Source organism: Dermacentor albipictus, chromosome 5 (genome assembly GCF_038994185.2).
Source record: "Dermacentor albipictus isolate Rhodes 1998 colony chromosome 5, USDA_Dalb.pri_finalv2, whole genome shotgun sequence".
Lineage (NCBI taxonomy): Eukaryota > Metazoa > Arthropoda > Arachnida > Ixodida > Ixodidae > Dermacentor > Dermacentor albipictus.
This window is the reverse complement of record NC_091825.1, coordinates 145,864,006-145,890,409: the sequence shown is the minus strand read 5'-3', so window position 1 is coordinate 145,890,409 and position 26,404 is coordinate 145,864,006. Positions and strand designations below refer to the sequence as shown.

At 45.2% G+C, this 26,404-nt stretch overlaps 1 protein-coding gene across 2 annotated transcripts in view; it reads left to right on the top strand.

Moving 5' to 3' along the window:
- The window catches only part of BRWD3 (bromodomain and WD repeat-containing protein), a 64,110-nt gene that overhangs the window by 5,134 nt on the left and 32,572 nt on the right, over nt 1-26,404 (top strand). For both annotated transcript variants that reach the window (XM_070539141.1, XM_065437587.2), the window contains exons 6-21: nt 886-978; nt 1,910-2,076; nt 5,354-5,575; nt 5,673-5,773; nt 6,034-6,104; nt 6,248-6,351; nt 8,489-8,628; nt 11,006-11,159; nt 11,717-11,851; nt 15,517-15,645; nt 20,113-20,338; nt 20,625-20,789; nt 21,144-21,478; nt 23,326-23,466; nt 24,455-24,531; nt 24,630-25,059. In XM_070539141.1, the coding sequence (XP_070395242.1) occupies nt 886-978; nt 1,910-2,076; nt 5,354-5,575; nt 5,673-5,773; nt 6,034-6,104; nt 6,248-6,351; nt 8,489-8,628; nt 11,006-11,159; nt 11,717-11,851; nt 15,517-15,645; nt 20,113-20,338; nt 20,625-20,789; nt 21,144-21,478; nt 23,326-23,466; nt 24,455-24,531; nt 24,630-25,059 (2,690 nt within the window). The remainder of the gene's footprint in view (nt 1-885; nt 979-1,909; nt 2,077-5,353; nt 5,576-5,672; nt 5,774-6,033; nt 6,105-6,247; nt 6,352-8,488; nt 8,629-11,005; nt 11,160-11,716; nt 11,852-15,516; nt 15,646-20,112; nt 20,339-20,624; nt 20,790-21,143; nt 21,479-23,325; nt 23,467-24,454; nt 24,532-24,629; nt 25,060-26,404) is intronic.

The window sequence follows — 26,404 nt, the reverse complement described above, 5'->3', positions numbered from 1 at the left end:
TTTTACAATTTTGACAAGGTGTGACCTTTACATGGAACCGAACCTTTTGTTCAAAATGGTGTCGGCTCAGCCAGCGATTACTGCACACCCCGGATCCGTGAATGTACTATTGGATCAGAGGTCAACGCACCGCTCTCACCGTCTAGCAGGGGCATGTGAAAGTACAGCGCAGGTAAATTCGCCAATGCATGTATGCAGCATTGAGGCACCAAACGCGATTGCTTCTCTGATGGAAAGATTTTTTTCCCAAATTTCGGACTGGCAAGTTGGGGATGTGGTTGTACGAGTGCAGCATTTATACAAGCATATACGGTACTTTCTGGGACAGTAATAGTCAGCGTTTGATGGCAGTGACCCTGCTGTTGTGAAATTTCTGTGAAAACTAACATATAAAATCGGAAAGCTTGCAAAATGTTTTATGACTTCGTGAAAATAACATGCAACTATTAAGTTCCGAAGGAGGGGGAGGTGTAATGAGCTGTAGAATATACAGCTGGAAAATTCACTCTGGAGCACAGTATGCTAACCAACAAACTCTAATCTGCAGCATGCACTTCTCATAATTGCTGTGGTGGCATGACTTAGAAGAACTTGTTGTTGGGCGAGTTGGTGCATATTAGCAAACAGTTTAATAACTGTGCAAGTAAACAACCACAGAGAAAGCACACAAGGAAAGGTGCAGCCTTCTCCTTGCGCCTGCCCTTGTGTTTTGACTGCAAGGTTAATATTTCCTCTAGTCTCATAGCTCTGTGGTTATGTATTATTATGGAGCATACTGTTTCTCCAAAAGTCTGTGCTGCTTTCTGATCAGACTGGGAGGAGGATGGGAGTAGCAGAAACTCGGTCACTATGCTTGACTTCTCGGATGTTCTCTTCCGTCGGCAGAGGTGCGGAGGCCTCGTGCCACAGCAGACGTGGCAGTCCGGCTTCATGGTTCTCCCCCATGCCTCTCCCCTGGTACAACAGCTTGCAATGTTGGTAGGTGTTGCCTCATTATACTTCTACTCTCTACGTCTGCTACTGTGTGTGAGGGCTTTTTTTTTTTGTTGCTGCTGTTGTTGTTAAAGGCAGTTGCTGGTGTGCTGGTTTGTTTTCTAGAACTTGGTTGTAATTTATCGCACCAATAAATAGTTATAGTATGGTGTGCAGGGAGGGCAGTCTTCTGGTGCAATTTTTTTGAATGACACACAATGTGATTGGTTGGTACAGACACAGACTGCTGTGTCTGTACTGCTGTGACTGCTGTGACTTTGTTAGCTTTCAGATTCTTCATTAAATGTCACTGTGTGAGGAACAAGGGAAGAAAAATGCAATTGTATCTCTTGAATACCATTTGAAGGAATCATTTGTTCCACACATTATTTTCATCTCCTCCCAGCAATCTCTAGCAGTTTTCTTTCTTGCATCAGCCGGCTGCGTTTTATTCAATTGTTTGTGTACATCTATACTTTCTAGCCTTAACACTTGGAGGTACTTGTTACCTCTCCATGTATGCTTTACCTTGCACACTGCCTATTACTGTATCGTTCAATTCTCATTGAAAATTTATGCAGCTCTTGCAATGTCTGCTATTTGATATAGTCCACCGATTTGCAACTCCTTGGCAGATTGGACGCTATGAGAGTTGTTAACGATGAACATGAAATTTTTAAATGACAGTTTGCCACATGGGCATCTGTGGTGCCACTGAAGGTTTCTCATTGTTCTGAATATGTGATTTCTGTCAAGAGAGAGTCTGCTGTAATATGCTTTCAATGAAAGTGTGCTTTGGACACTTTCATTGCATTGCACTAAACAGTTTAATATTTCCTTTAGGTCCTTCCAGCACACTTGTCAATGCCCGAACTAGTGTTTGTGAGTGGCATTTAGTTGTGCTCTGCCCAACTCGCACTTTTGCATTTGTGTGCAGCAATGGTGTTGCAGGGGCGACTGCTCAGCCCCCTGGAGGGTGGCTGCTGCAGGCGGCAGCTCTCTACTCAGTTCTACGTGAAGGCGCAGCTTTTCAGGCGCCTTCTAGGGCACCTGTCATCCGTCTACTGCGTACTCTTTGACCGCAGCGGCAACTACATTTTCACGGTGAATATTATCATTGCTTTTCGCTAAAGAAAAATACTATCCACATCATGTATCTGTGCTAGGTTGACACTGTAGTCAAGCCTCGTTATAACGAAGTTACATCTGTCACAAAAATAGCTTGATTATCCAATATTCGTTATAAACATATGTCTGTTACACGGCCAATATGGTGACACAATTTTGACTTACTCCTTTATATCCGATAATACTGTATTTACTCGATTCTAAGCCGACCCCCTAAAGTCCGAAGCCAACAAAAAAATATATATACATTACCTCGAATGTAGTCCGAACAAAAAAAGCGAGGACAGCGTTCACAAAATGCAAACAAAATTTATTGAATCTGAACGTGCAGAGCCCATTCAACGTCGTCGTTGCTGTGTTCCTTGTCACTGTCACCTTCAAACAGTGCACTATCTTCGGTACCGTCAAGCGCATTAGATATGCTACACGTTTTAAAGGTGCACACGATCAAAGTACCTGGGATGTCATCCCACGCTGCAGCTACCCAGCCCGCCAGCTGCGATAGCAATGCACGTTTGATGCGGCCTGTTGCCATTAGCATGTGGTCTTCGTAAGTCAACCAGTCCGTGTAATATTTCCCGCAGAAGATCCTTGAAAGGTTTGTTGGTGCAGACATCAAGTGGCTGCAACTGGCCCATCATGCCACCCGGTATGACAACGAGGTCCATGTTCGTTTGGGTGAGCGCAGCCGTCACGTTGTCGGTCAAGTGCCCACAGTAAGAGTCAACTACAAGGAACGAGTTCTTTGTCAAAAGGGCTCCTGGACGCCGTCGCCACACAATCTTAACCCGCTCTTCCGCCATCGCACTCGTCATCCACCCGTTCTCATTTGCCCGCACAATGACATTTCTTGGGAAAGTTTCTCGAGCAGGCAGTGTCTTCCTTTTAAATATCATATAAGGAGGGAGTTTATGTGCATCAGCTGTGCAGCACAGCATCATAGTTGCGCGCTGCTTCTCGTAGCCTGCAGAGCGCACTTTCACCGCCTTGGCACCCTTTTCATTCGCGGCTGTGTGTTTTGATATGCCCACTGGCATATCAAAACACACAGCCGTCTGGTCAGCGTTGCCGATTTGCCCAAGGCTGTAGCCTGCCGCTTCTTTCTTTCGCATCATGTAACGCTGAAAAGCTATCAGCTGAAGCACTTCATGAATTTTGGAAGCCAGCCCCGGCTGGCTTTGAAATCCTTTGGCGTTAGGCCTCGCTCCCTCGAAAGTTCCCTAGCTTTCGCTTGGAGCACTTCTGTTGTCACTGAAAAGACAGCTGCTCTCTGCACCCAAACAAAGTGGGCCAAAACGACCTCCACTTCGTGGTGACGGCCTTTCTTTGGTCCGCTGAATGCCATCCTTGTTGCGGCGCATGCAACAAGCTGCTGTCATTCTCCCCTCCAACGATGGATGTTTTTCTCATCGACACCGAAATCTCGCCTGGTTTGAAGGTTCGGCGATGCCTCTGCAGCTATCCCAACTTTTTGCTTGAAAGCGGCACTGTAGTGGCATCTCCTGCTTGGTGCCATCGCGATAACACCACGCCGCACACCTATACGGCCGACACGACACAGGTCAAAATGGCGACCTCGCTTGTGTACAGTTGGCTACTGGCATGGCTAGTAGCGGCAGCGATACTGACTTGTCTAGATGGTGCTAACTATGCACCATATTTAGCAGTTTCAATAAAAAACTGACGCGTTTTTTAAAATCCTCGAATCTTGAGCTGACCCTAAAGTTTGGAATATGATTATTTGAAAAAAACTATCGGCCTAGATTCGAATAAATACGGTATGTTATAGTATCTGTGTTCACTAAATTGAGGTTTGACTGTATCGCAAGTTGTTTGGCTGCACTCACTGCTGACCCAGCCGTTTCATACGTAACCATTCAAGCCAAGCAAGCAAGTGCACTCACAGCTTAGTGTATTTGACAAGGCATCGCTGATGTTGTCCTAATATTTGAGTATCAAGCTCAAAATTTAACATTTAGATATGGACCGAGCTCGTCAGCACTCATATATTACGTTGCATATAGTCGGCAAGGTTGTGAGCGTGTGCTGCGAAACTAGATGTCCATCTTTGTCTGCATCCATGTCGTGAAGGAGGTAAGGTGTGTTTTTTCTATTTGCTAGCATGATTGCAGGCTTGAGCACTCGTGATGTAGCACCTGTGATCTGTTTGCATAAATAGCAGCACTGGCATCCATGGTCGCTCGCAACCCAGGGTGTATGCCACTGTGCACAGAAGCCTCAATGCATGTCTTTTAAAGTGACAGCGTAGCTTAAAAGAGCATTAGACAAATACTAAGTTGATGTGGACTGTTTCGGGACCATTCCAGAAAACTTGCAATGCTAGTTTCATACCAAGAAAAGACTTAGATTACGAGAAAATTTCATCTGAAGCGTCTGAATGCCTTTTTCGAAATTCAAATCTGCCGCCACCCGACCGGAGGAGTGGTGACATTGCAAATGCCATCACTACCCTTTGCTACTGTCAGGGAGTAAAACCCCCGTCTGACAGACAGCGCTACCGAGCCAAGACACAGTGGCAGATTCGCCGCTGCAGCTGTCTTTTTTGATCAAGTGGCGTAGACTGTTCGGGTATCCCATCCCGCGACATCACATGAAAGTTGAAATCTCTGCTACTTGTAGTTTGTGCGAGATTCGTGAGCCAGCAAAACCAGTGCAGCATTACACGATAACGAAACTAGTGAAACACGATAGCTTAAGCGACGCAGAGTTAAGCAAAAATGAAACTTCTCGGCTGCCCGCGTCGTTGTCAAGGGTCATTTCAATGAGTTCTTTTTTCTTAAAAATGGAATGGAACTGGGCAAGTAGCATTTTATTTCATCTTATAATACAATACAAGGATGTTTTTTGCAACGAATGGTTGAGTACTAGTGACAGAATTTAACTGAGGAGTGCTTTCGTCATCGGGCAAGTGCTTAAATGTCCTGAGGGAGTCTCTAACCATGTCCTGCATTCTGCTCAATTTCTCAATTATTAAGGCTCTGTTCGCGATAATTTTGACGCCTTGGAGATTCTCGAGCACTAATCTATCACTTCAGCTTGACTTAATATTTGCCTTTAGTGTCCCTTTAAATATATCTACTTATAGTTTTTGCAGCACACTTTTGTACATATAAAGATAGTGACAGTGGGCATCAGCAGATGGCAGGAAGGATAGTTACTGTTGGCCATGTTGGGCTTTCCTTGTTACAACTTTGAGATCTGTGACGCAACACTTTGTGGATACTCATCACAGGGTGCCGATGACCTGTTGGTAAAGATGTGGAGCGCCCAGGACGGGAGGCTTCTAGCCACACTGCGGGGCCACTCGGCCGAGATCACAGACCTGGCAGTGAGTCCTGACAATCAGCTGCTGGCAGCTGGCAGCTGTGACAAGGTAATCCGTGTCTGGTGTCTACTTACCCTGGCACCTGTTGCTGTGCTGCTGGGACACACCGCCATGGTCACCTCACTTCGGGTAAGGGCCGCAGCCGCTTGCATGCTTCGTAGTGACACCTCTGCTTGCTTTTTGTGGCTTTTGTGCACCATACAGTGTGTCTCCTTTGTCTATACAGTTTTGTCCATACCCGAAGGGCGACAGGCAGTTTTTGGTATCAACGGGCAACGACGGCTGTGCATGTTTTTGGGACTACTCGAGCAGCACAAAGAGCTTCAAGTAAGTTAACTTGCATGTTTTGTTTTCTAAAAAAAAGTAATTGTGAAATTGTTGAATATCATCTCACGTCTGGCTGGTTACACTGCCTGAGCAGTATCAAAGGACCTTTTTACTTGCTTGATGTATTGCACACGTAAGCTGTGGTGGCTGGTGCACCTTGTCAATCTCTACTTCTCTTGCAGATCTTTTGTCGTCTAGTTCCTCTTTGCTTCGCCTCGTACCGCTGTTCACTGTCAGATGTGGTAACCCTGTATTTACAGCCCTAAGCCGCTCAAGTTTACCGAGAGGAATCGTGCAGGCTCGCAGATGATCTGCTCCTCATTCAGTCCAGGTAAGGGTGCGGTCCTACAAACGGCATGAAGCAGCTTGTTGGTTCATAATTCACACACGGACACTATTGTTTCGATGGTGTTCAGCAGCACCCATCAGCAGTGGCTTGACAACCCTTGACCATTGCTTATAACAACCCAACAGGTGGGTCCTTCTTGGCTACAGGCAGCACGGACCATTTTGTTCGAGTGTACCACATCTTGGCCCCAGCAGGTCCGGAGCGAATAGCTGAACTTGAGGCACATGCGGTAAGATGCCTGCTATGGAGACACGATTGTTTTGTCCACTTTGACTCTTGCCCAAAGTCGCAGGATCAAATTGTGGCCACCGTGGCCGCATTTTGATGGGGGCAAAATGCAAAACCGCTTGTCTACCGTGCATTGGGTATATGTTAAAGGGTCCTTTCACCAGGCCACATAGCAAATTTTGGTTATACGCTAGAAGTTATGTGCTCTCTTGGGAGCGTTCTACCGCAATAATTTTTCGAATCGGTTCATTAGTAGCTAACATAGAAATATTTCAGTGCCACGAACCCATGATTTCAGGAGGCAAGCGTCACCACCAGTAAGGGCACTCTCTCTATTTGCTCCGTCTAGCCTCCACAATCGAAATTCCTTCCCTGCATTCTCTCATACTGGAGCTATAGAATCACATGACGCATGCTTCAAGGGCCCTGCCTTTTTATGTTCTTTTTACTTGTATATCACGTTTTTATCACGGCACGACTTTGTGCGCTGTGCATGAAAACACCCGACTAGTGGTATAAGTCAGTGCTACACAAATACTGAGGCAGATGCAAGCAAATCGAAGAGCATGATCGTGCACAGGAACCCAGTAGAAAATTATATAGTTTTGCTCTCTGCACACATGACTGCACGACGTGGGAACAAGCAGACAAAATGGTAGTACATTAGTACCTCGTTAACTTGAAGTAGTAAAAACCTGAAAAAATTTTGAGATAAGCAAGGTTGCGGAAATTGCAGTGAAAAGTCTATTTTTTAATAAAAAATTCACCACTACTGACAAGCTTTTCAACACGAGCTTCTAAACTGGCTCTTCTTAAAGGTTTCAAAGAAAAAATCGGGGTTGGCAAGTGGCGCGGACGTTCTGCGCGTGCGCCGTCCATGCTTCTGCGAGACCGTCTCGTGAAGCCTACCTCGGAATGGACGAACACGATCACTTGAATGCGCCACCATTTGCGTGACTTTACGTGTGAACGACCAGGTATTAGTGCCCAGCATGGGGCGAACATATTCGCTCATTATCCGGTCGCGGTGAGTCGGACTTCCGCGATTTGTCGTGCGCCCATCGGCATGTTTTGTGGATAGCAACTCGGGTAGCAGGCATTAGTCTATAAAAGGTGCAATAAATGCCTTTGTGATTGTTTGCACTACTGTGTTGTCGTTCCTTTGTCCCAAGAGAACGGACGAGTCCCCCACACTGTACATCTCTCTTGCTGCGGTATGAAATAATACGAAAACACACAGACGTTCAGTTTGTGGCTTTATTATTTCTCTAAACTTTAATCGGCTATTGAAGCAACAGATTACACAAATAATAGATGTTGCCTTGAATAATTCTCGAAGTGTCATGGGGCACTATGAACGACGTCACAGTATATATATGTACGTAGGTACACTTGCTGATGTACGTCATTTTCCTGTCTTAGAGATCAGTGCCTGTCAGGAGAAGGGAAAACGGCATTTAGTTTGAAATTTCAGCTCTTTTCGTGGCGCGTATCAATGTAATTCTTGGCAGAAACGATCATGAGCGCTTATTGTATTCACTGCGCTTGTCAGCTCAAAATAGCCAGACCTGGTGAGGGGCCCTTTGAAGAACCCCAGGTGGTCAAAATTAATTCGAAGCCCCCACTACAGCGCGCCTCATAATCATATCGTGGTTTTGGCATACAAAACCCCTGAACTCTTTAAAATCCAACTTCGCACTCCTTGTTATTAACTGGGCTTATTTATTGCCTTGCTTTAATATGCTTGCAAGTTCTTTCACCGTAGTGGTGAAATAGAAATTTCAGACATAAAGCACGTGAACCATGTGTAGTTCAGCATCGCACATGTGCATATTCTACTATGTGAAAGGAAACTTTCCAAGTTACCTTACTAAGCCCGAGTTTCTAACTGCTGAAAGTTTGGACGCAACCACTTGTTGTCATGGGATATATGCTTAAAACTCGTCAACATTATAGGAAAACTCAATTTTAATGCAGCTTCAAAATGCACACTGTAAGTGAGGAACACATTGTGGTGGTCCCATGGATGTGTCCGAGTAGCTGCTCATTGTGCGAGTGTTAATGGTAGGTTCATCTGCATGTGGCAACTTCTCCCGTCTGTGAAAAAGGAGATGTGGTCTCTTTCCCTCTCCAAACAGGACCAAGTGGACAGCTTGCAGTTCGCCAATCACAGCTGCCGGTTTGTGAGTGGTTCCAAGGACGGCACGGCCAACGTTTGGACCTACGAGCGACAGCAGTGGAGGTCAACTAGACTTCGTATGGCCACCAAGTTGGTGGGGTTAGTTCCTCCTTTTGTCTAATTGTGTTCTTATTGTTTGTTTTTTCTGATGTTCTAGGGGATTGTTGGTGCAAGGTAACATTATAGAATTTTATTTGTGCTGCCTCAGCGAAAAGTGTTGTGCACTGTGTTTAAAATGTGTAGGATCTCAGATCCTCCTGGTAACAAAAGAAATCACAACACCCTATTGCAAATATACGAAACAGGTATTTGTTGCTCTTCCTCATGTGTGCTAGCTAAAATATGTATAAGGAGCAAAACATACCGTAAAAACCGGACTATAGGTCGGACCGGAATATAGGTCGATCCCCCAACTAACGAATTCTCAAAATGAAAAAAATATTTTTCAATGGCAAAAGTACCGAAAGACATGACACCCTTACCTTGAAACAAATGCGACTCAGGGGGTTGCACAATGGTGACAGTATTTATTTAAATTCTGCTCGCATGTGCACCTGGCCAAGTTTTTAGCGGTATCGCGTGACCATCGACACGCGTGCTTGTCAACACCTTATTAACGGCGCTGAGCAGCGAAACAAACGAGATACGCGCATGTGTACACATGCCCTTACTTTCGCTATTTCGTCGCTCCGTGCCGTGCTGATAAAGTGCTGACAAACAAGGGGGTCGATGGTCGCGCGATACTGTTAAAAATTTGTCGGGTGTACAGTACACAGAAGGGCACGAAGTGCGCAAGCGCTACTCCGAATCAGAGCAACGCCTTTGATTAGAGTCGGATGACGAGTGCTTCTCGCTGCCCAGTCCATAGGCGCGTGCGATCTCTACCGCTTTCAAACGGATGCATTCGGCAGTCACAGGCAGCGATCTTACACGCAGCTCGCGGACGGACTCCGCAACCTTGCCTTCCAGTTCTGCAGTCCGCTGCGATCCGGCACGAAATGACGTTTTCTTTTGGTTGCTGCAAGTTGTAATATGTTGCTTTTGCCTCCGCCACTACCGAATGCTCTTTTCGACACTTCAAGTTCGCGCTGTGCCGCCAGGTTGCCGTGGGCTTCCGCGTACTCAATCGCCTTTTTCTTGAAGGTGACGGTGAATTGACGTCGGCTTCCGCTCATTTTGAAACAAAATGAAAGTGCAGCCTTTAATTAATATAACTTTGCGACAATGGAAACGCAAAATACCGGTGCCACAGCATCGCCACGACGCCATAGACGCCGCGCTGCTGCTGATGGCGATGGCGAAGGCGGCTGTTTACTTCATCCGCCCATTGTTGCAAGACTTTCGTAGTTTTTCCGCCAATGTCCGGTACATAAGTCGAGGGTCGACTTTTCGCGATGGTTTTTTGAAAAAAAGTTCGACCTATATTCCGGTTTTTACGGTACTTGGGAACATGCTCAGGAATGAAGTATGTTTGACTAACCGTGCGATATTGCAGAGAGAACGTTTCTCATGTCGTGCTGCAATGCTTGTGCCATCTCCCATTGTAGCTGTGCAACTATAGGCACCAACTCCTACTGTAACGAGTGTGCCATGTGGGAAAGCAGAACTTAAGGAGACGTGAAAGTCTCAGAAGACGAATGTCGCGGAATGTGGGAGTCGAGTGTCTCCATAAATGCATTGCACTTTATCGTATTGCTGTAGATTAGCTGCTGTGTATTAACGGGGGCTGAAAATATAGTAATAGAACTCAACTGTTAGATCTTTTTTCATCCATTTCCTGTGTCACTATGGGGTTGCTGTGTGTGGTGAATTCCACGTTGCCCCATGAGTAGCTCATTTCTTTCTTGGTTTCTTGTTGCTGAAAACATGAATTTCTTCCCTCAAAGTCTTCTTAGGACAAGTTTGTTTCCGGAAGAATGTTGCATGACTTCTCAAAACTCAAAAAAAAAAGAGAAAATGGACAACTTCTGTTGAAAGCAGAAGCTAGGTATGCTTTGAAATGTGAAAATGGCAGATGAGCATTGACTCGCATGTTGCAGAAGAGTGCCAAGATAAGCAAAATGACAGCAAAATCTGCGCCGACACACAGCAACATCATAGGGCACAGCAACTTGGCTGTAAGAGAGAACTAAAGGGGCATATCTTAATTTGCAACTTTGCCCACTGGAAAGTCCTCTTTAACACTGAACAGATGGTGAGCGTGCCAAAATATTTCATCTGCCAGTGTAGCCATGTTTTCTTGTCAAGTGCCTAAAGCTTGCCAATTCATCCAACTTTCAGCGATATGATCACATTGTGGTTTGCAAGCACTTCACCAAAACAGACCGACCTGCTCGTCCGTGATATCACACGACCATAACCTCTGATTTTCATGACATGTAAAGGAGTTCTGCCTAACATGCTGGAAGCCACGCTCCACTTGGCACGCATTTTCATTTGGTCACATTAAAACATGGTATGATTTGTTTTGTCGCAGATCTGAGGAACAGGTGGAGGAGGACCCTAAACAAAGGTTAAAGGTGACCATGGTTGGATGGAGCCAGGATGACCACCTAGTAGTGACTGCTGTTAACGACCATTCCATCAAAGTTTGGGACTCTCACACTGGCAAACTGAAGCATATTCTTTTGGTGAGCGCGCCTATTTATGTCTACATAGGGCCACTGCTTCCTATTGACAGGCTTTTCCTTTCTAAATGGAACTAAAGACGTAAATTAATTAAGTGGTTAGATTACACTTCTGTCATCCTATGTGACTCTCGTTTCTAGTAGAGGCATTGTAAGCTAAAAATAACTCAGAAATGCTGTGAGATCCACTGGTAATTCGTACAGCCGCACGTCAAATAGCGACCCCCTTGTGCTAATGTAGAGTGCCACTTCGATGTAGAAATAGAATTTGCATCTTGCGATTGTTCTTCCAGTTGATTAATGGTCACTACAATATTGATGTTTTGCACTTTATTGTTTGTTTTACGAGTTAGAACACATTTAGCGGCAAGCAACTGGGTGAACTGCTCAAATTCAGCAGGCATGAAAATAATACCTAATATAATGTTACATTGACTTCTGCTGGCATTGCTGTGATCGAGGTCAGGTTTCTGTGAAAACCAAGGACACAGAACAGAAAGAGCCAATGAGTGCAGTCACTTTCATGTGTGTTTCAAAGCTGTGATTTCTTGCTTTGTTAGGGGCATGAGGATGAGGCATTTGTTCTTGAGTGCCATCCAGAAGACAGCAGAATCCTTCTCAGTGGTGGACACGACGGTCGCATCATCATCTGGGATCTAGTTGCAGGATGTTCAGTGCGGAGCTTCTTTAATATGGTAAGGATTGATGAAGGTTCCTTCTTGGTCTACCCAAGGTTGTTGCTTTGCGATGCTCTTATGCTAATTTTAAGCCAAGACTTGTTGAGCACCCTTGGTGGCTCTTCGATGTTTTGATAAGGACTGAGCAAAGAGTAGTGTAAAGAACGCATTGTATTTTCGTGCACATAAACTCGCACTTGTGTTTATGGACAGCCCCAGTTACCATGTGTATTCAAAAATAGGTCGAGCACAAATATAGGTTGACCCCTATACGTTGGACTCTGTTTAAGGGGGGACACGGCTCTTTGCGGCGAAAAAATCGCGAAAAAATCGAATTTTTGAAAACGAAATTTTCGATATCTACAGCTAATATTCCTTTAATTCACCAAGTTTCGAATCTCGGGGAAGAGTATTTCGTACGCAATATCAATTTATAACATCACTGTGAGCTGAATTCCGCGCAAAAATAGCCCTTTTTATCGCGGCGCGTAGATCTTTTTCTACGCGCGCGATCGCAGCCATCTTGGTCTCGTTGGAAAGAGGAGCCTTCCTTCTTTAATTTCCCGCCAAAAGTGACTCCGTCGGTACGCCAATGACGTTGAAATCCGGGGAGAAAAAAAGCCCGAACGCGCGATCCGATTCGTTGACTAGCGCACGTGACCAAAAACGCGTGCTGTGGTTGGCTGCGCGAGGTTCCCATCGTCTGCTCCACTCCGTAGGCGACGCGACTGCGCGTCTCGTAGGTTGGTTGGCGCATGCCCAACGATGTCCGATCCACCGGGAAAGTTCGCCACCAGGCACAAGTTCGGCAAAGAGAATAAGCGATCATATAACTTTCCAAAGCGCTCCATTCCTTCTGAAAGCATCGAGAGTAGCTCGCCGCCAACCGCAAATGATGCCGAAACCGCGGACGATGCCGAAGTAGGCCTAGCCAGCTCACAAATGAGTGAAATCGTTACGGACAGCGGCTGCGTTCGGCGTGACACTGCAATGTTGCAGCGTGCGGATTTGTTGCAGAGGGAGATGAACGCTCGATAAAACTTCAAGTTCTTGGGTCAACGCCAGCAACAAAGCGGGTGTTGGATTTGCTCACTCGCGCCGACGGCGTTGCAGCCGCGCCAGTCGACGGCGAGGCAGGCTTCGCTTTCCTCAGTAGGACTCCGTGAACGGACTGATGTCGTCAAGTGCAAGGTGTGCGGCGGCAGCGTCGCAGTAGGCAGAAGCGAACGGTAATCTGGCCTCGCCATAAAGATCGTTATCACGTGCGCGTGTTGCGGCGATATCGCGTCGGCATGAAGCTCGACCCGCGTGACCAACCTTGCCGCGCGCGCGATGCAAGCCACCGGGAATCGGCGAACGGCGCTAAACGATGTTTTTGCCGCATTTGGGTGGCCGTGGTCAGAGCGACTACATTCCTGGTGGCTTTTAGCCACTTTCACTGCAAAATATTGCAAAATTATTTCTGTACTTTTGATTAAAAGTGAATGCATTCCTTCTTTCTCGTTTTCTCAAAACACCGACTTTTCACTTGTACACAATGTAGGGTCAGATTTTGGAATTTATGCTTTAAACTTTTTCAATTCTGCTTTAGATAAGACAGTAGGGTAGCCACAATTCGAACATTAAAGATTGAATTGCTATAAAATTACTAATATTTGATATATCGAAATAGTGTTTCCTACCATTATGTTCCTTATGTTTTCTAGTACCCAGGCATGTGCCAATACGAATATCGTAGCGCATTTTTTTCCCCTATTGTGTCTGCAAATTACGAACAATGAATTTCATTTATCTTCAGAACTAAATGGCCTATTGGAAAAATAATTATATTTGATATCAGCACAAAAGTCTTAACAAGAATGGAAGGTTTCATGAATATTGATGGAAAACATCATGAACATTATTTGAATTAGTGTCCCCCCTAAAGAAGCAAAAGTTTCATTCTTGCCTGGTTGGACCCCTGTATCATCCTTGATCAATTTAATATTCAAGCATTTGCCGTAATCACCATGAACATGTCCTGAAATGTTTTTTCTCGTTTTCTCAAAACGACATTTTTGATGGTAGTGTAGTTTTGGAGGGACGATATCTCTGGTTCTACTCATCTTATTGCAATAATTCTTTTTTCGTCAGAAAGGTGGACAAATTGGGAGTGCAGTAGGCCTAAAATATGAACAAATATCATTACAGAAATTTTGAAAAAATAATAATTTCTCCAGGGTTTCACTAATGCCTTCTGCTTACAAAAGTTTGACATGCCGTAACTTCGGCATAGATCAGTTTATAACATTCATTCTTGTAGCACTGCAACCTCTGATCATTCAACATCATTTTGATGTGCCAGTCTCCTTCATTAACAGCCAGCATTGTAGAGAGAACTTGCCTCCAAATTAGTCCATACAAAAAAATATGAATTGCTTATATTTTGAAAAATACTTGTTGCATGGGAAAACCAATTGAATATTTGAAATCAGCATGTCAAAATACATAAGTGATGGAAGTTTTATCAAATTGTGGCCACAAATAAAAAATGAAAATTTAAGTGGGGTGTCCCCCCTTAAACGGAACCTCGAGGGACCAGGGAAATTGATTCTATTTATCTGGAGTTCCATTTACTGAGAGAAAAAGCTGGATACAGTTGCATAAATACAAAACCAACCAACCATGGGATGGCGTTGTGTTTAAGCAATTTCCGTTTATCGAGATTCCACTGTATATTGAACTCTCCAAGAAATTTAGAAATTTAATTCGAATATAGGTTGACTCGTATCTTCTTCAAGAAGCAAAGAACTTCGAACACGACACGCCCTTGTTTACCGTAAGCGTGGCTACTAAATCTTGCTAGTTGATGCCACAAGCTGCATCTTTGTCAGAACTGCCAGAGAAGTTGTCCTCATTGGACACTCTGCAGGCCTCCTATGTACCCGAAACAACATCATCCTCGATGCCGTCGAGGGCATTGCATATGCAGCATTTCTTAAAGCCACTCTGGATAATCTCCAGAATGGCTTAATGGTGAGCGCGATGGAGGAACTCTGTTAGCTTGGTACTTTTGCTAGCCCTGTTTACGAATATAGGTTGATAAGAGCTTATCTTGCATAAAATTTCCCCCCAGGAAAGGTAGATCTGTATTCTGACAATACAGTACATGTTCGGAAAAGAGTAAAATTTGCATATAACCAGCACCAGCATTGAAATATTTATTACAGGAATCTGTAATAAGATGCAGAAATCTTGCACAAAGCAAAGCTCAAGAATCGTGTGACCAGAGAGAGAGAGAGAAGGGAAGACGGAAAGGCAGGGAGGTTAACCAGACTGAGTCCAGTTTGCTACCCTACACGTGGGGAGGGGAATGGGGAGTGAAAGAGGAAGAGAAAGAACTTAAGTGTAGAATGTCTATAGTCGGGCACTCAAGTCTGACCAGTAATCACAGTTTTCCTTGCTGCTCTTAGTGCGCAGGGCTGCTTCACAGCAGTGCAGGGCAATTCATTTATGTGCATATTTTGTCTTGAAGTGTGACTTCTCTGCATTGCCATGATGCCGTGCCTGACTTTAGTACACTTGTATGACCTATACTGCTCTTCTAAATTTAGTTACCGAGATGTGTAAAAATACTGCGTAAATCTGTTCAAAGCGTGCACCACTGTTGATTATGGGTCTAATTGCTCTGTTTATCTTCTCAGATTGAAGGGCAGGGACACGGAGCAGTGTTTGACTGCAAGTTTTCTCCAGACGGCCTTTTATTTGCCTCAACTGACTCTCACGGTCATATCAGCATCTTTGGCTATGGCTCAGGAGACCCATACAAGAAGGTGAATATTCCCATCCTGCCTTGGCGGGCACATCTTATTTACCTTGGAACATACCATGCATGCTGGTGTCAGCTGAAACAGTCAAAAGGTTGTATGCAGCGTTTTGTGTTTTTGTCGTTAGGGTAAGTGCCTTTGATCTCTGTAAGACATCAACTTGTAGCACAATCTTTTATTATTACCATCCCTACTCAAAGGTTCCGAGTGTCTTGTATTTGACGACGTAATGCTGCAGAACCTCGTTCATAAGATTTGTAAAAGATGTGCAAGAAAAAGCATACTAACCGGGAAAACGTACAATCCAAGGTTACCAAAAGTTCAGCAGAGTCGACTATAGTTAACATTTACGTAATGCAAAGCCTTGTGTGAATTGTTGAAGCAAAAGACGGTGATGTGCACAAATCTGGTGGAGCCTGAGTGGCCTGAACAATACATTGTCAGTTTTGCAGTTTCGGCAAGTTTATATTCATGCTCCTCAAATTTGGCTTGGTTGAGCAGCTTCTTCGGATGGAGCATTCTTTCTGGCAGAAAGTTTTTACATGCCCACTCGGTGAGAATTGCTGTGGCACAGGGTGCCGACATGCATCAAGCTGTAGGGCCCAAGATGTGCATTATTGTTTTAAGGAGAGCTTGGGTCTTCACATGAACAAAAAACTCGAAAAAAAAACTATTTTTTGCAAATAACATTTTCAGTACCTACAGCTACTGTTCCCTTAATTCACCAAGTTTCACATATCGCGGAAGGGTATTTCACACGCGATATCAATTCATAACAGCACTGTGAGCTGAATTCGGTGCAAAAACAACCCTTTTTATCGCGGCATGTAGCTCTCTTCCTATGTGCGCGATCGCAGCCATCTTGGTCTCGTTGGAAAGAGGAGCCTTTCTTATTTTAATTTCCCGCCAAAAGTGACTCTGCCGGCTCGCCGGTGACGTTAAAATCCGCGAAGGAAAAAAAGTCCAAATGCGCGATCCCATTCGTCGACTGGTGCGCGTGATCAGAAACGGGATCTGTGGTTGGCTGCGCGAGATTCCTGTCGTCTGTTCCATTCCGTAGGCGACACGACGGCGCGTCTCGGAGGTTTGGATAAATGCGTAAGGATGACCGATCCACCGGGAAGTTCGCTACAAGGCACAACTATGCCAAAAAAGAAAGAGAAGCATTTAGCTTATAACTTTCAAAAGCATTCCATTCCTTCGTAGAACATCGATAATCGTCCACATCGTCTGCCGCCAACCGCAAGGGATGCCAAAACCGCGAACGATGCCGAAGTAGGCCTAGCCAGCTCGCCTACGAGTGAGTGTGTTCCGGACAGCGGCCGCGTTCTGCGTGACACTACATGTTGCAGCGTGCAGATTTGCTGCAGAGGGAGATGAATGCTAACTTGTGCTGTCCTCTCCCTCACTTGTCTCTAACGGCAGGCGCGAAAGACAAGGTCGTACTTATAAGCTGAAAGAGTTACAGCCCACCGTTGTAGTCTGGCGGCCGCTATGGTTGGGAGCCCACTCTTCGGCCCAAGAATTGTTTGTAGCGGCTTATGGTCCGAGATTACTGTAAATTGTCGACCATAAATATAAAAATGGAATTTCTTGATGCGAAAGATTAAGGCAAGCGTCTCTTTTTCTATCTGGCTATAGTTTTCTTCGGCCTTTGATAGTGTCCTAGAAGCATAAGCAATTGGTCTTACCGTGCCGTCTTTCATAACATGCGATAACACGGTGCCAAGACCGTACGCAGACACATCGCATGACAGCTGCAGTGGTAGCACCGGATCGTAGTGCGCAAGAACTTCTGTGGATGGCAGCACTGTTTTGATGGCTTGAAATACGTCCTCACATTTTCGGTCCCAGGACCAGGAGACATCCTTCTGCAACAATTTGTAGAAGGGCTTAGCAAGCGTTGACAATTGCGGCGTAAACTTGCCATAGTAGTTAATGTGCCCAAGTAGCGAACGCAGATGTGCTATGTTAGTGGGTGCTGGGGCTTTCACAAGAGCTTGAATTTTTTCGTTTGTTGGTTTGACGCCCGTCCTACTGAGAACGTGCCCAAGATAACATGCCCAAAACCAGACAAAAACATGCAGACATTTGGTTTGTGTGTTTTATTATTTCTTTTCGTCTATTCAAGCAACATATTACACGAATAACAGATGTTGTCTTGAATAATTCTAGAAGTCACGTGCCACCACGAGCGACGTCGCAGCACAAACACATGTAGGTAGGCGCACTAGCATGTGTATGTCACCTTCCTGCTTGGAGCGAAGCGACCCTGAGGAGAAGGGCAAACGATGTTCGGATTGATATTTCAGATCTTTCTGCAGCACGTAGCGATGCAATACTGTACTTTGCAGACACAGTCGTTGTTGCGCATTGTATGTACTGCGCTTGTCAGCTGAAAGTGGCCATACCTGGTGAGGGGCCCTTTAACCAAAATGTTTCGGCTCCTGCATTAGGTGTTTCTCTTAGTGAATGGGTGTGCCTTTTTGATAGTCCATCATCGTGCGAGAAAGAAAGGGCCTGCGGCTGTGCACATTCTCTCCTTAGATATACACGCTGTCACTTACTTTCTTTATTACTCTTTTTTTACATTTTTACATCAGTGAGTACCCCATGTTCGATGTCGGGTGCAATAAATTTTCTTGCTGCTGTTTAGTGTAGCCAACATTTCTGTGGCTGCATCTTGAGTAGTAGTCATTTACCATTTGCACACATTACGTTTCGAGTGCATAGAATCTTGTGCACACAAGCTTAATAAGTATACGTATGTTTAGCTTCGCATATGGAATATGAATGGATTAGTGCCATGGTTCCATTTAGAGACAATACGAAGAAGAGTGGAGAGCACTACATTAACTTTTCAGATTAACGAATGTAAAAATGTTTCAGTACTACGAACTTCAGTATACCGAACTTTTCAGAATAACGAACATTATTCAGTTTCCTTGTCATGTGAACAACACCTCAGTTATACAAAGTAATAATCAGAAATCCAGGGATCTGTAGATTTCTGTGTGTCCTTCACGGCAGCCGAAACAGTAGGCTAGCGGACAACAATGCGCAAATAGTGGACACAGTGACGTATGGGTTCAGAAAACTCAAGACTGTGTCCGAGAAAAAAGACAATGCCGGCAAGAACCTATGTATTTTTTCTTATCTATTGAGGAGGGCACAAAACATCAGGTTTTCCGAGCGCATGCTTCATCCAGAAAAGTGTCTCCTAGCAGAGGAGGTGCGTCTCTTCCTTCTTTCACTCTTCTTTCTGCGCCCGCCTCTTTCTTTCGCACTTCTTTCTGCGGCTGTATTAGCCGCATGCGCGAAGAAATGTAACCTTCATACTTGTGGGGATGTCACACGGTCGCACTTCGCACTTTCCGGGTAGTGTTGTTTACGCACGCGCTTGTGCTTTGGCATAGTTCAGGTGCCCGTGTCTAGCAAGACAGTTGCTGTGTCCACGGCAAGGAATGTGAAAATCAAACAAACAGCAAGAAACATCACAGCTTGGAGGTGATATGAAGCTACCTTTTTGTCCATAGTTTTCTCCTTGTCAGCGTCTGCTTCGCGTGTGTCACTCTTATTATGCGGTGCTTCGGTAGTGCGTGGCAGTGGAATCTATGGAAAATAGCAAACAGCACGGCTGAGAGTCAACAGCAACATTTTCGTGGATAGCTCATATACTTCTGAACTGATGGATTGATGGGCAGAATCGTTAACTTTTTAGCTTTCACTATAACGGCCTTTAGAAATAACAAACAATTTACCACACTCCCCTGAAGTTCGTTATATTGAAATTTCACTGTACAAACAAAAGATTGTAATCTGCAGCCTTCGAGATCTGAAAGTGCCCGTGGCTTGTCGCTGCTCATTCCGCAACATGTTGGGGGCCATGTACAACTAGTACCACATCTTTCAGTAAGCCTAAGCACTGAGAAACCTAGAATGGATCGTGGAAACAGTGCTGAATAGTCATAAATACTTTGCTGTCAAAGCATTATGCAAAAAATCTAGAGCAAATACATGCGTCAGGTGGGAACTAACTGTGCAAATGTTGCATGATGGCTTGGAAACTATGTTTTAGTGCGCAGCCCCGAATGGTGTCTGGAGGCTCGGTAGCCTTAGCTGCACTGCCAACTCATTGTCAGACAGTATATAGATAGATATAAGAGAAAGGAAGCGTGTCAGGGTGCGGCAGAAAGTTAGGTGGGCGGATGAGATTAACAAGTTTGCAGGGGCAACATGGCCACAATTAGCACATGACCAGAGGAATTGGAGAAGTATGGGAGAAGCCTTTGCCCTGCAGTGGGCGTAGACAGGCTGATGATGATGATATAGATCAATGGCTTATATACGCTTATATATGACTGATGTAAAGAATATACGGTATGGTAGGTGTTGGTTTGTCAGATAGCTCTCCTGTTATTGCTGGGCAAGTTGCAGGGTGTAAAGGTATGTTTATGTGATTCCAACCTCCAGGTTCCGGATGAGCAGTTCTTCCACACGGACTATCGTCCACTGATCCGCGATGCTCAGCAGCATGTGCTGGACGAACAGACCCAGTGTGCTCCCCACCTGATGCCACCGCCCTTCTTGGTGGACATTGATGGGAACCCGTACCCACCTGCGCTGCAGCGGCTCGTGCCTGGACGGGAGCACTGCCTCGATTCGCAGCTCGTCCCTTACGTGGCTGTGCTTGCTAATGGTGAGGAGCCCTTCCCTGCCTCTTGCCTTACTTGCTAGATGCACTTGGTTACCGAAGGTGACGTGGCAGAAAAAATGTGGACACACATGAAAAAGATGTATACATGTACTTGTGGACATGTTCCTGCCGGTGGCAATGGAACCTACAATGCATTTTTTGTGGCTTTAAAATAGATCTATCAGATAACCCACATTCTGTAGCTTGTACTCATACCCAATTATCTGTGTTTTGAGAGCGAAGGCTCCCGGGCATGATAGATCACTGGGTGTGCTACTGGTCTCTTTAGGTGAAGCCGAGATCTTGGAGCCGGTGCGTCCTGTGGAGGATGAGGAAGCTGAGGAACGGCCTGCCATCGATGAAATGATTGAGCAGCTGCAGCATGAGCAGGATCACATGCTAGCAGCTGAAGGGCAGTCCCCACCACGATCAGCACAGCCCCGCCTGAATTTGGGTAGGTGCTTCACTGCTGCTTTGGCTCAAACAGGCTTATCATACTCCACATGTACACCTTTTCAGAATGATTCATGTGTACAACAGCTTGAAGTGAAGGCAGGCTGGCATGCAAATATAGACACAAGGACGGAAAGACCGTTACAAAGTGCCACTTCTAACATAATGTGTTTGTCAGTGTCTTGTCTTGCCATCATTGTGTCTATTTATGTAATGACTGACTGTGGCAACTCGTCCAGTTGGTCATTTTATCATGTATCTTTTGTTCTGCTCAACTTCTGCAAAAATTTGGTATGACTAACAAAGGCACTGTGCACAACCAAGAGCTCACACTTTCAGCCTGTCTGCCATGCAGGCCATGCAGGCCATTCTCCAGGAGGCCACCACAGCAGAGTTGGAATGCGACGCACCGGTGATGTTGAAGGCGTACGGCAATCTTCGGGCCATTGGCAGTCACGGGATGCTGAGCAGCCTGGTCCGTCTTCTGAATCTGGGTCTGGTAGCACTAGCGGCAGCAGTGCCAGCAACGCAGCTGTGCCCTCTCGACTCGCTCGCTGCTTCCTTGGGACTGCCGCAAAATCGGCGCTGGTAGCCAACTCGTTGCACCGTGCCGCCACGATGGCTGATGCTGAGCTAGCCTTGTACCATGCAGAGAGTCAACGACGCCGGCAAAGCCTGGAGGTCAAAGTGGTGAGCCATTCCTGCCATTGTATTGAGTGTCAGAGGCAGACGTGTATGCTAATTGCGAGCCCAAGGTTGTGTGGCTCTTGCCACACCAATCGGCACCTGAAGGTTAAAACCCAAAGCAGAAAAAAATAAAACAGCCCACAGGCAATGCCACAATCTGTCTCCAGACTGACCCTTCGCGAAACTCGGCGCATCCTGCGGTCCAAATACTAATCCAACGCCATGCACTTCTAAATCAAAACCTCTCCCCGGAGATGCCACGTGCCGTGGTGCTGGGTAAAGTCCACGCCGAATGCGATGACGGAGAAATCATGTTCCTTATTTTTCGTCCTAGCCCTGCAACCCCTTCTTTCCACACTGCGAGTCTCTTTCCGCCGGCTTCCCCTCCCCCTTTAAATTTTGGTGGTGTAGCTTACCCTCGAGAGCCCGCCATAGCGCCCGAAAAGGAAGTGAACTTCTTGAGATTTTTCTCGTACCAAATTTCAAACCTTACTTAGACATATCGAAAGCAGAGTGCAACTTTAGCTTATTAATAATAATAAAAAAAAAACTCCTATATGATGTGGCTTTCTGCTCACCAGGGGTTACTGGCAGTACTTCATCATTGATGCTAGGAGCTGGCATCTAAAGTGCAGTGAACGCACTCTTATAATATATACTGTTAGATACGGGACCGTTTCCTGAGCCTACTTCAAGTTCCCCAGACCACAGCTAATTGAGCGCAGAAACACGGATACCACATGCCTGAGGCACGACACGGGCAAACAAGTTGGCGGACCCCACTTCGTGTGCAGCCGGTGGAGCTATTCACTGCTTGGCTCTTCCTGAAAGTGAAGGGAAGGGACTCTTCCGTCCTGGCACTGTTGCGGGTAAAGTGGGTCCCGAAGAAAGACGGCTGTAATGCGCCGTAAAAACCTGGCGGCATCGCCCCCTTCCCTCTATGGTGACGGCCCATTGCAAGTCAGCAAGGCAAGACCGCAGAGAGAAGAAAGCCCTCGGACAAACACACGAGCAGCGACTCTCTTCGCCGGGTGTGACTCCATCGCATGAGCGCCTACCATTGGCCGAACGTGACGTGTCTTATCGACACCGAAGGGCTTAAAAGACGCAGACCGGGAGCAGCAGAAGAGCATTCTTGAGCATTCCAGAGCATTCCTTGATTCATCTCTTTCGAGCTTCTTGCCGCGGGCCGCACCGTCCGAGTTGCTGCCGGCCCGTAATTACTTGCAGCTGTTACTTGACTCTCACTGTAAATAATGTAAAATAAACCTCTCAAGTTTTTCATCCCGAAGTCCCCCTCAACTTCTACAATACATGACCAACTATGGTCCTGTACAGTTTTGTTAAAGAATAGCTATGCTGGAGTTTTCCTGTGCACTTTCTCTGGCTGATGATCATAGTGCATGTAACTGAGAGCCATTTTATGTCAGGAAAATTAATGCTCTCTACGATGGTGCCAATGCAACAGACAAAACGACACACAGGCAGTTGCGCAGCTATAAGCGAGTGAGCCAGTGAGCCGTACTTTAAAGCAAAACCTTCTTTGCCTACCTCTCCTCAATTTGGTGTCTTGTGGTGGTAATGGTCATTGTCTGCATTTTCGTCATATAGAAGCTGTGGCTATTGGGGATGCGATCACTTTTATCACGTTTAATATTACTCAACACGTCTCGGTTTATACAGCCAACAGTGTTTCTGGCATCGTGCCGAGCTCTCCACTTTTCCACAGTGTCAGGAACATTTTTGGTTGCTTACTTTGACCCCTTCGGTACCGAAAACACAGTTTGTACCTTGAAAGTGTTTGTTGTATCTGGGCATGATTGGTATCCATGGTTTTTCTTTCTTTACAGGTGTGTGAAAACCTGCTGGTAAACAAACGCCGTGTCAATAACAGTCGTGCCAGATCCACTGCCAAGAAGAAGCCCTCTGGTGTCCAAACGCGCTCCTCGCGAGCAGTTCCCAGTTCAAGGTTAGCCAGAGATGACTTCGAGGTAAGCGTAGGTTAGCTCTTTGTATTGGGGTCTAGCCATATTGTGTTACTTGGTGGTTTTCAGCTCCATTGGCTTGTTTCAGTTAATGGACTGCTGCAGCACCTTCCTTCCAGCACAGTGTCACCTATGCAAATTTAGGTTGGTCAGTCATTGTTAGCACAGTTTGATATTTTATTTTGTTTGAATTTTTTGGAGCTTCAACCTCAACCAGTTTAGTAGCACTGCAAAACAAAGGTAGCACGACTCAAACGAACTACCCTGTTGTGCCAACTAATGTTGTTCTGCTTATTTGTGCGCTTTGCTCAGTCTCGGTTTAAATTTATTTGGTATTGTGGTATTGCAGCTCATAATGCAACACTGTCAGGTCATGCTGGACTTGAAAAATACATTGTGGTTACAATAGCCACTCTTTCACCTTAACAGAATGTAATGATGTTGCCATGCCTGCTATTGTAGCCTTCAATAACCTCAATGAACTCGACAGTATAACTCACTTCACCTCTTCCGAGGCTGAAGCCATTCTTTTGATGTATAAGAAAAATAAAAAAATGCTATATAATCAGTAACAGAGTATGAAGTGGCTTGCCGCAGTTTATTTTGTCTTGCTTTTTGCATGATGCAGTATTGTATTGAATTGATTTGTGAGTGAGAAGGAATGTGGTGCTGGAGCAAAGTGCTCGTGAATTCTTGTGGCTAAAGTATTTCTGGTTGATTGCTTGAAGCAAACCAGTGTTTTAATATGAAGTGCCTATCTACACTGTGTTCTCGCCGATAAAGCTTGCTTCAATGAAGTGTTGTACCCTATAACAGGCTTAGTGGTGCCACTTTTCATCCTTTGTATCAAGGGAGGTGGGTAAATTATGCCTTATGCTGGTACGTCGCCAGAGGAAACTGATAGCAGTGAGCAACGGAACAAAGAACATAGCCCTTCATTCTGTTGGACTTGACGCCAAAACAATGCAGATCTGACAAAAACTTTTTTGTGTAGGATCCCGATGACATCAGCTTGAGTTCCACTACAGACACCGGTGCAGTCTTTTCTGAAAGCTCTGAAGGCAGTCAAAGGTGAATATAGGTCTTTGCCACAATTGAATGTTCACCATTCTTAGCAACGAAGTTCACCATTCTTAGCATTATTTCCTGCTTTTTTGTTTATTTAATAGTTGCAGTGACTCTGACTACTCAGACTGGGTTGAAGAACCGAAGTCTCGCAAGGCTGCCTCTAAGAGTAGTCCTAAGAAGCAGCGGCGAATCATCCAGCGGCCTGAGGAAGATGATGATGATGAAGAGCATGACGGGGGGGTTAAGGAAGAAGCAGAATCTATTGTTGAGGATGACTCTGATGAAGACGATGTCGTGGTGGACGATGAGATTTCAGATGATGACGATGACAGTGCTGAAACTATCCGCCCGGTGAGACATAAAGCAGCAGCAGTAGACAGTGATGAAGACTACGTTGAGGTGACAGCTCGCGCACGGAAAAAAAAGCACCTTGTTCGCAAAAAGCAACGCAAGAAAAAGCCGCCCATAAAATCGTCCTCAACAACCCCAACACCTTCATCATCTGGAGCTGGTAGCAGCAGGCAACCTCCAGTGAGTGATATTCAAATACAGCACTGTCAGCTGACAATAATAGACCCTTTTCATAATTCATAAGTGCGCTTCCCTGCAATTCATGTTTGCCAAACTATTGGTTGATGTGAAAATGAAGTACTGGCCGTCCATGGTTTCTACATGGTTTCATCACGACAACCACATCTACATATTCATATTTTAACACAAGCAAACTGTGCTTGTGCATGCACTTGGCAAAAATTACTGCTCCGCCATTAGTTGAGCAATCTGCCTCGCAGGAAGGAAAGCTAGCTTTACAGTTATGGAAAGGGTCATTTACATTCATCTTCAAAAGCATGTTAATACCCATGTGCATCATATGGACATGCCAGAGGAGTACATAGAACTCATAATGGCAAGCAAGCAGGGGCATTTGAACAACCATAATTTGTAGTCAGAATGAAAACAAAATTATAAGATCATATTGATTCACACTGACCAGTGTCCACGGGGCTTAAAAGAAGAACATGTTTCACTATTATTCGTGGTCTAGCAAAACCACTCACTTGACAATTTTATGGAGCTAGAGAAAGCTGACCTGAATAGACTTGAATTCTTCTCACTTCACCTCAGTGATCCCTCATTAGTTCGTCCTGGTGCTTGGAAAAACAGCATAGTAGCACTAAAAAAAAAAAAAAAAAATCAATATAAGCTGTTGTGTGTTGATTTGCACTGCCAAAAAGGCGAGTTTTTTTACTAGATGTGAGGAAGTAGAAGAAGTGCTAGATCATTTAGTATGTTGGCATTAGCCAGTTTTTCTTTTTTTATACTTATCAAGAAACCTGGTATAGGTGCATGTTTGCCTCTAACTGAAGCTCAGCTATCTTATGAAGTCAAAGATTTTGAAGCTGAAAGTGTACTTTAACTTCAAGTAAATGATGAAAGGAATCGACCAAATAGGATGTTGCCCATGCATGTTAAAAAGAGAAGGGTGCTAGCAAACAGTGAGCAACCGGTCAAGGTGGCACAAATGCCTGTGACAATGCAGGCTTGCTTTTAAAGCAATAGTTTTCTGTGGCTCTTCCTCCCACTTTGAGTTTGTATGCACATAAGTTTGTCTGGCTGTTTATGTGACGTTGAGGGTGACCTTGACACATGCAAATATAGTTGCATAAAAAATTGTGTTTCTGATAGTTGGTTACAAACCCTGTTCCCCCTGCTCAAGAAGCCCCAGGCTCTAACCATTAAGCCACAGACACAGGCCAAGGCAAAATGAAACACCTTTATGAATTTTCCTCGTGCAAGCCAGTGCTTTAAGACACTTAGCAAATTAGGCACATTGCATAGCAATAATTTACTTATGAAAAATGAGCACACAGATTTT